Source organism: Triticum dicoccoides, chromosome 4A (assembly GCF_002162155.2).
Source record: "Triticum dicoccoides isolate Atlit2015 ecotype Zavitan chromosome 4A, WEW_v2.0, whole genome shotgun sequence".
NCBI classification, from domain to species: Eukaryota; Viridiplantae; Streptophyta; class Magnoliopsida; order Poales; family Poaceae; genus Triticum; species Triticum dicoccoides.
Window position 1 is genome coordinate 531,528,954 of NC_041386.1, and position 12,628 is coordinate 531,541,581.

General features: G+C 42.1%; 1 protein-coding gene across 1 annotated transcript in view; it reads left to right on the forward strand.

Annotated features, from left to right (window-relative positions):
- Positions 1-3,205: 3,205 nt before the first annotated feature.
- Positions 3,206-12,628, forward strand: part of LOC119286558 (CCR4-NOT transcription complex subunit 11-like) — a 15,141-nt gene continuing 5,718 nt past the window's right edge. Inside the window, exons 1-7 of the mRNA XM_037565935.1 lie at positions 3,206-3,508; positions 5,983-6,087; positions 7,251-7,337; positions 8,006-8,059; positions 8,175-8,317; positions 8,438-8,564; positions 8,651-8,788. Of these exons, the coding sequence (XP_037421832.1) occupies positions 3,272-3,508; positions 5,983-6,087; positions 7,251-7,337; positions 8,006-8,059; positions 8,175-8,317; positions 8,438-8,564; positions 8,651-8,788 (891 nt within the window). The 5' untranslated portion in view covers positions 3,206-3,271. The remainder of the gene's footprint in view (positions 3,509-5,982; positions 6,088-7,250; positions 7,338-8,005; positions 8,060-8,174; positions 8,318-8,437; positions 8,565-8,650; positions 8,789-12,628) is intronic.

Below are 12,628 nucleotides of genomic sequence, written 5' to 3' on the forward strand. Positions count from 1 at the left end.
GCCCCTGTATGTAAAGGAGCAAGGGGGGGGGGTGCGGCCGACCAGGGAGAGGGCGCGCCAGGAGGAGTCCTACTCCCATCGGGAGTAGGACTCCCCCCTTTCCTAGTTGGAATAGGATCTGTGAGAAGGAAAGAGAGAGGGGAAGAAGGAAAGAGGGGGCCGGCCCCCCTTGCCCTAAACCAATTCGGTTTGGGCCTTGGGGGGGCACCCCACACTCCCCTTGTTTCCCTCTATTTCCACTAAGGCCCATATAGGCCCATTAAGCTCCCGGGGGGTTCCGGTAACCTCCCGGTACTCCGGTAAAATCCCGATTTCACCCGGAACACTTCTGATATCCAAACATAGGCTTCCAATATATCAATCTTCATGTCTCGACCATTTTGAGACTCCTCGTCATGTCCTTGATCACATCCAGGACTCCGAACAACCTTCGGTACATCAAAACATATAAACTCATAATATAACTGTCATTGTAATGTTAAGCGTGCGGACCCTACGGGTTCGAGAACTATGTAGACATGACCGAGACACATCTCCGGTCAATAACCAATAGCGGAACCTGGATGCTCATATTGGCTCCCACATATTCTACGAAGATCTTTATCGGTCAAACCGCATAACAACATACGTTGTTCCCTTTGTCATCGGTATGTTACTTGCCCGAGATTCGATCGTCGGTATCTCAATACCTAGTTCAACCTCGTTACCGGCAAGTCTCTTTACTCGTTCCGTAATACATCATCCCACAACTAACTCATTAGTTGCAATGCTTGCAAGGCTTAAGTGATGTGCATTACCAAGAGGGCCCAAAGATACCTCTCCGACAATCGGAGTGACAAATCCTAATGTCGAAATACGCCAACCCAACAAGTACCTTTGGAGACACCTGTAGAGCACCTTTATAATCACCCAGTTACGTTGTGACGTTTGGTTGCACACAAAGTGTTCCTCCGGTAAACGGGAGTTGCATAATCTCATAGTCATAGGAACATGTATAAGTCATGAAGAAACCGATAGCAACAAACTAAACGATCAAGTGCTAAGCTAACGGAATGGGTCAAGTCAATCACATCACTCTCCTAATGATGTGATCCTATTAATCAAATGACAACTCATGTCTATGGCTAGGAAACATAACCATCTTTGATCAACAAGCCAGTCAAGTAGAGGCATACTGGTGACATTCTGTTTGTCTATGTATTCACACATGTATTATGTTTCCGGTTAATACAATTCTAGCATGAATAATAAAAATTTATCATGATATAAGGAAAAAAATAATAACTTTATTATTGCCTCTAGGGCATATTTCCTTCAGAAGGAACCCCTTGCTCTGTGGCATTACTGAACCGCAGTAGCCGTCGACTCTCTAGAGCCGGATCTGACCCAAAGTCTTCCATCGACCAGGGATAGCGACCACATTGTCAGCGCTCCCCGAGCTCCTCCACCACTAGGCTTGGGGACGATGCCATTTCCGTCTCACGGTGGACGACCAGTCCCTTCCACCATAAGCCAGATCCAGTGCCAGCCTACAACTCCATCCATCCAAGTACGTCACCTTCAACACCATGATCTCCTACATCTTCGAACGAACCCCACTGCAAAAGACACCATCTCCTCACACGGGCCCAGTGCCTTGCAGAAGCACACCACTAGAGCAAGGGTGGAGTGGGAGGGACCAGACACCCACAAGCTCCCCGCAAGAGAAACATGTCTGATGAAACACGGCCGGAGCCGTGGTGATTTTATCCTCACGTGGCATCGTTGGTGGCATCTCAACGACACCACCAGGAACCTACCTACACGCACGTGCTTCCACGGGGCTCCCCCCACCCCCTGAGGCTGTGGCGTTCATCAGAGGCGAGGAGGAGCGACGAGGTCACCGGCGGAAGGACTGGGGAACGAGGACTCCCCTGATTCGCTCCTCGCGTTCTGTGGACGGTTTGAGAGAAGACGAGGGGAACCAGTCCACCCCACTGCAAGATATGATGTTGTGTTACTAGTTTTTTTGTAAACCTAGCATTAAAATGGGTCGGACCATGCTATCTAGTGAGGAATGAGGCCTATCATTAGACCACTAGGCCATATCCCTCAACAGAGCAGAGTGGCCATCGGGCACCGGTCCGGGCCAGAGCGGGCCGGCCCATTCCCATCCTAGTCTTACATAAATTGACCCAACTCTACTAAGCTCCACATGAATCCTTATTTTTTTTTCCGAAAAAACTAACGCCCACACGTGTGGCATCTTGCACATCGTCCACACGCCTCCATCACCACTCATTTTGCCACGTACAAACAGATGACATCAGCAGGAATATTTTTGGTTTCGGCTTCTTGCACATCGTCCACACGCCTCCATCACCACTCATTTTGCCACGTACAAACAGATGACATCAGCAGGAATATTTTTGGTTTCGGCTTAAAAATGTTTTATCCCCTAATCAAAAAATCAAATTAAAAATCCGTTTTCACCATTAAATCCGTCTCGACGAGATCTTCAATCTAGACCCATGTTGATATGTTTTGACGAATTTTTTTTGCTTAAAATTTGCTATGATGTTTACACTGTAGTTGCCATAATGCTTAAACTAAAGTTGCCATGTGACAATTTTAGTTTTTTTATGATAGCAATTCCAGTACTTTGACCATGAAAATTATTTTTTGTATGAACCATGACAATTTTAAGTGCATGTATCATGACAATTTTAATTTATTGTTCATGGCAAGTCTAGTTTCTTAATTTCTCGTTTTATAATATGTCAAAATTTATTTTTAAATGTAGAAGAAAATAGCTGAAAATATCATGATAATTCATATGCAATAGACATGGCAACTTTTAATCCCAAAAAAATCGTCAAAATATATTGATATAAGATCTAGTTTCGAAAATCTCGTCGTGAGGGATTTAATGATGAAAACGGAACTTCAATCGGATTTTTCATTTAAGAGGTAAAACATTTTAAAAACTGAAAATCTAAAAAGATTCCCACATGCATACGGTGCCGTGGCGCAGTCTATGTGTTATAGGACGTGTGAGCGGATTTGCCTTCCATCACACATGTGGGCGTTAGCGTTGTCATTTTTTTTACTAAGCTCCACAGGTTTAGCAAATATGTGCCAAAATTGACTTAAACCATGAGAAGTTCACATATCAAAAAGTACAAAAGCGTCCAAATTACTCGTGAAAGCCAGCGTCTATCGCCAGTTTGCCACCATTAAACCCATTCACCCCTTTCCTAAGCCCTCCCCGCTCCCACCCGACCCCTCGACCATGTCCCCCAGGAAGGACGCCGGCCCCTCGCCGGCGGCGGCGCCCGCCACCGCGCCTGCCCTAACGCCTTCCCCATTCATGCCCATGTGTCAGATGCGGCGGGATGAGTGCGCAGACCTCCTCAAGCTGATCTCAGGCGTCTCGCGCCCGCTCGAGGACGTCGTGGCGGATTTCCTCGCCCGCGTCCCGCCCGAGCGCCGCCTCCGCTTCGGTTCCGCCATCAAGTTTCTCCTCGAGGCAAGCCGTTGCAGCCCTCGCCCTGAACCCGCCCACCCCCTTCATCTGCATACTCCCTCCGTATACGTAGTTTAATCGCCGTTTTGCTTGGCCGGTTGGCCCCGGGCTGTGGAGTGTCAGGCGCATAGGTTTCTAGGGTTTTTTTTTGGGGCAGGTCGGTATTCTTGTTGATGGAGGTTTGGAACTGGGATGGGCGTGGTGGTAAACTCTGCAGCGACGGGTACGGTTTTTGTCTGAGAATTTCAAAGTTCAGTTAGATTCTAAGGCGACTATGTGGTAGTTGTTTTTGGAAATTCATGTCAGTCTGCGAAATTCTGTAGTTCTGGCTGCTCTGTCTGGGTTTTAATGGATTGAAGGGTCGGGCCGAAGATTAAGATTCTGTATTCCAGTTCCCTTTTGAAAATTAAATCCCTGATTGTATTAGGGCAGAGTGCAGTGGATAAACCAATTCTTGCGACACTGTCAACACAAATGAGAAAAACAAAACACAACTCTGCAATTGTGGACACGAGGCTGAACCACGAAGCTTAGGAACTGTATACATGCTCCTTTTGTTGCTTCAACCATGTAGGCATCCTGTGGTCACTGAAGATGTGCGAAGGATTGAGCCATTCTGTTCTTACTCGATGGGAGGCATAGCTCCGAAGTGCGAGCTACCATGCACCCTTCGCTTTTGACTTAAACCTTCGGTAAGTGGTGTTGCAACACAGCCTTGGACGAACAGCGAATATGAAGGCTTCATAGTGGTCTGGACTCACCGGCCCTTGAGATTGAAGGTCGATATGGTTAGGAAGATGTCATAGAATACCATATGCTGGCACTGAACCAAAAAGCCCTCAATTGGGGTTCTCGGGGAGCTCTGGAGAAAAAAGATGGAAAATGAAAGAGTTCAAGAGAAGAATCGAGATGTAGACATTCCTGAACTCGTAGATCTGAATTCTTCTTCCCTTTTTACTGAAATCATCTGACAACATCATGAGCAACTAGGGAAGATAGCAGACCAGATAGTGGAACCAGGGTTGATTATTAGAGTTTACGTTGGCTACATCTTTTTCCATTTGACACATCAAACTGCTTGACTGAATGCCTATTTGGTACTTCTGGTTTTAGATTTTGAGTGAGATGTTAGTATATTGGTGGCCTGGTGAAGTGTTTGTAGTGTTTGTCACGCGAACCACCATGAGGAGTAACGTAAGTTGTTCGTGTTTCCTGTGTAGTGTGTGTGCTGTGTTATTTGGCTTTTGTCACTTTACTGCGTAACTCATTTGCCAATTTGCTTCTCCTGTTAGTGAAAAGACATGCTAACACTTCTTTCCATGTTCTTTAAAAAACCTGTGAAATCATTATGGTATAGGGTTTTTATGAACTTAGCAAGGTTCCACTGGCAATTATCAGCGAATAATATATTAGTATGGTTAAAAGAGGCACATTGTTATCATTTTCAGCTCATAGCAATTAGTTCTCCTTTTCATGTGCTTATTGTTTTCTAGGTTCTGGGTGTTGGATTATTTCAGGATCACAGTTCGCATCTTTGATGGTTGGTTCAGGAGAAAATATTATGTTGTTTTCAGTGTCGAAAGGACTCAAATTATCATCTTTTTCTTCTTCCCAGTTTCAGTGGGTCTGTTACTGATGCTTTTTTTGCACTTTCAGTGGTGGTGCTTGAATTTTGACTGAATTTGTTTGTCAGAATCATTGATAGTTGGTTTCCATCTCTCACTAGGTTTTCTTCTGAATTTCTAATAATAGCAGCCCTGCTGACAAGGCTGACTGTGATTAATAGGATTTTAGGTCAGCTTTCTTATGGATGGTACTGAATGAAGGATTAAACTTGTACTATTTACTAATTATCTGTCCTGATAACAGAAGTGCATTTGTCTTATTAACTAAGTAATTAAGAATTTAAGATACATATCTGAATCATTGTTTTTTGTATTATTGTCTTTGGTAGAATTAGTAGGGTTTAGGTCGTCTTTGGAATTACCAAATTGCTGATAAGTATGTGGATTTGCTTCCCTTTTTTCCATCATTTTTGCTTGGAATTATACCTTTGATTTGATGTGTTATATACTTGACTAGGATCTAGCAGTCCCTTTGTATAAGTTGATAGTGAAATGTAGTGCTTGGCTGCTTGAATTCACTTATATAAACGTAGCAAATCGTGTTCTTGAAAGGTTTCTAGGACCTTTGTGGCACCTACAGCGACTTGTTTACATGAAAATATTGAATTTTGTCCCAATTTTTGCATTTGGAAAATGATATGTATGCAGATATGAGAGGTTTCCAAAACAAGTGCATTTCATATCTAGGTGTCTATTTCTGCAAGCATTTCATAAAATTTTGCACTCAAAGACCTTCTGTTAATCATACTAACAATATTTCATTTGCTGTTCTCCTCTTTCTGGAATATGTTCTATTAGTGAAGGGAAACTGAAAATCAGGATTTTATTTATGCCACTTTGTTCCTTTTCCAGGACAAGGTGATGTTTCAACCAGCTGAGCGTTTAATTGCATTTGCAATTCTTCATCAAGGGTATTCCTCACAGCTGACAAATCCGTTTGTTCCATTCTTAATAAATGTAAGTTGTAAACTTTCTGTCTATACATTGTGCTTTTCATTGAGGAATAAAGCCATACATCTGCATTAACGTGTGCATGAAGTTCGCATTGGGGTTGTTTATCCTTTTCTTTTTTGATTGAGACAAAGTTGACGGGAAGTGATTTCAATGTGCGCTGTTTTGATTATTGTGAAATTATCACAAATAGCTCCACTTCGTTCCACTTCACAATCGACTTAGCGCAGATTTCTTTTGAACTGTTTAATGGGTTTGTGCTAGTAATTGCACTGCTGATACACTGATGTTGCATTCATCATTAGTCATGGCACTGCAACATTGAATAGTCATTTAATCATTATACAAATGAATTAAAGATTAAACTTCAGAACATGCTGCAAAAATTCACCAAGAGCAAGCACCATGCTGGACTTATTTGGAACCCTAAAAGAAGCATCTTAAGATTTAAATGAATTGGGGCCCAACTAGGCTATGATCTGTGCTTTTTATTCTGAACTATTGTTTCGCCTTGCTTATGTGCTTGTGATTCTCTTAGTATCAGTAGAGTTGGAACATGAAAATTGCTTTTTATTATGTCGATTAGTTACCATCTGCACCACAAATTCATCATCAATCATGGTAGATTATTACTTTTAGAGATACCCACTATTTCTCCTAGTTGAAGTCTGAAAGAGATTTTATGTACGGAAGTACATGCCATATGGCAAAGATATCAGCTCCCAGTTATGGGATAGAAGATTCCCATTCCCTTGTTTAGGTAGTTTATCATTTAAATTAGCAAAGTACCATCTAGCTTGGGCCTTAAGCCAATAAGTGATAAGATGTATGAATTGTTACTTAGATTGGAATCTTAGGCCTCTATATAAAGAGGACCTTCTGTGGGGGAGTTAATCAAGCAAGAAAATAGAAGAATACTTCTTCAATCTTGACCCTGGGGCGAGGTTCCCTTCCCTGCCTCTCCCGGAAATCTTAGTTCAGAAAAGAAGTCATCATGAATCATGATATTATAGCATAACAGTTAGAGCTACCTAGTACTCACTATTTCTCTAATTTGAACTCTCGTATAGTCCTATACTCTTTTAGTCAACTCTACAATCCAGTTATGTCAGAATAGCATTAATCCTTCCTAGGGTTCCGATTCTGACCATCTAATTTTGCTTTTACAGGTTGCCTGTGATGAAATTTCTGAGAGACCAGAACGTGTTTTTCTCCAGCTTTTGCTAACTACAGCTAATGAGGACAACAATAAGGAGGTATTCTCATGATGTATGTTTTCTAGTTTAATTACTCCCTCCATTCCTAAATATATGACGTTTTGGTAGTTCAAACATATTTAGGAATGGAGGGAGTGCATGATTGCTGAGATATGGGAAAGAAATACTGGAATAGTGCAGAGGAACTTGACAATATGCATGTACTTTTCCCAATGTATAATAGTATGCTGACATCAGTGTACACATGTACAAATTCACAAAATGTGTATAAAAGTATTTGGAGGTAGCTAATACGAGATAAAAGTTATTGATATCCCAATTGGGAGGTGCCAAGTTAATAGCCTAGTTCAGCTAAAAAAAAGTCAATAGCCTAGTTGTTTGCTAAATGGATTTAAATGTGTTTGAACGTGAGAAACTATATTTAATAGACTGCTGTGCTTTTGTCTGGCCTTTGGAAAATGTGCTGCCACAGTGTCACAAGTGCAAGTTTCTAAGACTGGAGATGCCAGATACTTGCTGAACGGTAATTTGGTGACCATCAGAACTCAGAAGTGGTAAACTGGCAATGCAGTGTAGACAGAATCATTTTGTGCTCTCATGGACTGATAGTCATTTTGTTCGGATTGTAGTTTTTTTACCTTGCTGGGATCCAAATTGTGGATCCACCATTACCAAACTTATGATGAATTTTGTTATCCTATGTTCAGATCTTGAAACAGTCTGCAGAAGATTACTTGAAGGAGCCTTCTTATGCATCTCAGGTAGATGATTGTACTGTCATATAATTACTGAAACTGAGTGAACACAGTTGATAGAAAAAATACACCCAGTATACATGTAGAATTTTTTTGTTCAGAAGATAATTCTCTTTTATAGGTGTTGCTGCCAAAAGACCGTCTTGAAAGCCAATACTCCTGCAATGATGTTCAGCTACAGACATACACCAGTTGCGCAGCTGCTACGGTTAGAAGTGCTATTCCTGACCCAGATGTTTCCCAAAGCTGTGGTGATTCATCAGGGTACATAGACTCAACTACTCTCTCTGTGCAATGATTGTTGAAGGGCATTCATAGCGTATAGTTCATTTTCCCCTTCTATTTGTCTGATTATGAATTAAGTTTTCCTCTCATTATGTCTAGAATATCACCGACCAAACTAAATAGAGATAATGTGGTGACGAATTTACTTCAACAAACACCACTGAGAGGATTGTCTCCTCCATGGATTAGGCCCTCTCCCCCCAGACTTGAAATACTTGAAGGGGAGGTAAGATTGTCGGTTAAGAGATGTAAATTGTTTATTCATATTACCTCTATTTCTAAACATAGACGCAATTCTCGATGAAATTACAGTTGCAGTGGTTGAACCTGGACAACAACCATGAGCTACTATGGGATAGTAGCATGTGTGCTGACACTAGCCGAGGAGCTTCAATCCGTGATTTGGTCGGAAGAGCCTGTAAAGGACCACTTGCCCCTGCCCAACAAGAGGTTTTCTTCTACCCCTATTTTCAAATGTATATGTTTTTTAGGATGGCCTAGGTTATGCATACATGTGGTATACTTATGGGTATGCTTCTACTGCTGGACGACAGTTCCAAAATATGTGAGCATGTTTTTATATTGAAGGACTAAATATATATTAGAGATGACTTGTTCTTGAGTAGTTCCCTGTCATTTCCTTGCTGTGATATTTGCATTTCATCTAGTTCCCTGTCATTTCCTTGCTGTGATATTTGCATTTCATCTAGTTCCCTCTCATTTCCTTGCTGTGATATTTGCATTTCTTCTAGTAACACTACCGGGTCTTTCCAATAATGATCCCAAAGAGGTTCAGTGGGATCATGAATTTGCAGAGAGGAGGTTGCAACAGAATCTCCTCCTTCCACACTTTTACTTGTATTTGCAGCTGCCGTTATCCACTAGCAGGATCCAAGCATAGTCTAAATCAGGAACCATATTAATTCGTGACACTGGTATCACCTTTCACAACAATATCACTCTGTAACTCTGGTCCCAGCAATATGGGGAAATCAGGAAAAAGTCGCAATGGACTTGGGGTGCTACTGTGGATTACCCTTCCCTGCTCCTTGGGTTCTTGCACTCCTAATGCTGGGCTGTGTTTGAAACACTTAACATCCTTCCATTTTGCTAAATATTGTAGTCGAAATGATCCCTGAGCTATTCTGTTTTGGTTCAATAGAGCCTATATTTCGTTACTTTTGTTAATGACATTGTCATGTGGCAATCAAGTCTTGCACACGATGTCTCCACCAATTGAACACGAATCTGTTGGCACCGGAACCTTCTGCCAGAACCACCGGCTGCCCCTCATCACGGTTGCCTCTCACAACACACGCAAAGAAAAGAGACACAAGTGGTTTTGGTGGCCGGCTGCCTCACACAGCCAACCCTTTTTCTTCTCTATTTCACTTGGCTCAAAACAACCATGAGTACAAGTTCTTAACTAGTACACGCACGCACACAGCCCAGCGGCCACACCAGCCACTAAGCCATGCACACACACACACTATCTAACCACTAACTACATGCACTACAGGCACGCCCACGGACACCACTCGTGTCGCTTCTTCTCAACAGTCACACAACCCGGCTAAGCAGGCTAACAAACTAACTCACTGGTTCTCTCAGCTCTAACTACCTTGTCTAGCCGGTCAGGCTCCAACCTCTCACGCGCTTGCCGCATCACACAGCTGTACCGCCTCACGCCGCCATCGGCATCTCGCCGTGCTTGCTGTATCACACGTCGGCTTGGCATCTTGCCTTCCGCATGCCTCCGCTGAAGATTCGCCGGACTAGCTACTCCCTAACTTATGCTACATGCATAACGAAGACAAACTAAATATGTAGGCACAAAACATCAAGATTAGTGCTAACAGAACCCGCTTGGGTTGGACATTGTAATTTTGTATTTTTGATGCAAATGATCTGTAGATTCCCGCATTTTAGCATGTGCAGCCATCTGGTTGGAGAGACACCTTGTGAGCAGAGCCAATGCCGAAAAGTGGATAAGGCCCACAAATATCAAGCGACCTATGCTCTATACATACTCCCTTCTCCCTCCTGCCTCTTCTTTCTTAAGTGAAGCCACTGCCTACTGTTATGCTGTCCCTAACAAGAATGGACAAATTTGCCTAGGGCATGCTAGGCAAGCGCCATTTTGATCTAGTGTGAAGCAGGAATACACCCTGCAATTGTGGTTCTGAGACGGCTATTGAGCTGATTCATGTAGTGAGCTGAGAAAGTAGTCGGTGAGACAAGATAACTGGCAACAATAGTGATATCTTTGCCGTAAAAAAAGTACAAGGTATGCGTAGATGATTGCCGAACCTTAGTTTGTATGTCTGAGTTTGCAATTTTACTAGATGAACCCTTTGAAATTGTTTTGAGTAAAGGGTGGCTGATATAAAATAGGCAAAACAGATACAGAATATTAATTTTGTATTATTCAGTTTTATGATTTGGAAAATTGTTCTTGATCCCATGAGATTTAGAGCCACAGCAACATAAACCACTGACGCTCAAGGGATTATGCTGTCACAACTCTAAACCTCAATGGACAAAGTATATATTTTCTTATGATTTCTGTGCATTTCAGTTGTATTTTCTACATATGTAAATTTATTGATAGTTCAGGGCCTGTTTTATTTGAAATAATTTGGAATTACTGGAGGTTAACCAAGTCATAACTGACACAAATGAAAAAAGGGGTCTAAAACAGAACAGCTATAAAAGAAGTTTGAAGAGATTTAGAAAAGAATGGGATATAATAATTATAAAGAAGGACCCCATTCTGACCATTCAACCTTTCATGAGGGCGATGCAATTATGTGCAGAAGTTACACTAAAATGCTAGTTCACACCCAATATTTCAAGCAGCAAGTTGTACAATAGTAGCAACTACAATCAGCAATGTTTTCTTATAGTGGACATCACTAGTACTGATATTTGTTAGAACATGCTCGGCTTTATTAGAAAAGTTGAAGGCAAACACTCTAAATTGATAGCGCTTATAATGATTATGCATCTGTGTTAGTGTTGGTCTGTTGGCCACCTCAGCGTGGTTGTGTTGCAATTGTTATCATCATTTTGTAGGATCCTACTATTACATCCTCATTGCTTATCTTTCATGTTCAATATACGGAATATCCTACTCCTTAAAGCTTTATTTTTCTTGTCTAATGCTAATATTTAGAATATATGTCATACCAGAAATGTATAGTCCCACCTGTTACGGATAAGCTCTTCGGCAAGACCTACAGCAGGCGCAAGTGGAGAGGTGGTAAAAAGGCGGGAGAACCATAGGGTTGTGGCTAGCGACGAATTTGAAAAATCAGAATTGTTGTCACCAGAAATATTTAGTAATTTGATACCAAGTTTTAATACTCGATTATATTAGCATAATGGTAGGACTCCCCTACTAAGGAGACTTGTATGTTGTCAACAATTAAAAGTTTACCAACGCACGCGGAATTAAAAGTTTACCAAAATTGATATCTTTCTCTCCATTAGTTGACTGACATGACCAATTAGCTGAAAAAGGACCATCCTTGGTTGAGGTCTGTTATGGCTTATGGTGAGTGGATTGGAGGTGAAGAACATGATCAGCAAGCTCTACTCATGCCGATGCCGGTGAATGCATGCAACGAGACTGTGATGTCTTTAGTATTGGGTTCATGTTGATCTCCCTCACCATCAAGCTCCAGCTAAGAGACCCTGACCGTACAACAGTGGTTTATGTCGAACAATTTGAGGCGATACTCCACCAACTTCACAAGTCAACTGTTTGAAGAGCCACGTGGGTGCCATGATTCTGTGTATGCCAGGCTAGCATCATGACTGTCAAGCCAATGTGTCCATTCATGTTGGTGAGTGCACGGTGACATGATCAAGCTTGGCGGTTGTTCCCGAAAACTCGGAACCCTCGTTGCTTGGCCTGACGGTAGGGGCAACAATTAGCTCTGACACCCAAATTGATGGGCTTATGGCTGATGTGTGAAGCAATTCGAGGATGAACAAGATAATAGGTTTTCCATGCGATTGCTAGAAACATTGCTTGCCCTCCTGTACACACTGGGAACTGTTTCCAGCCCCGACAGGGCTCCAAGGCAAATGCGAGGGAGGGGTTTCTTTGGTATTTCTTGCTTAACATTCCTTCATGATGCCATCCCTTTATATAGAAGGGTTTCAACTAAAGACCAAATGCATCTTATTTCCTAATCTGTCTCTAATTCTTAAAACCTATAGAACGCAAACTCATGCTTGCCAGTTTCAGTGCCTATATAGCGTTGCTACTGTAGTGCAACTGCC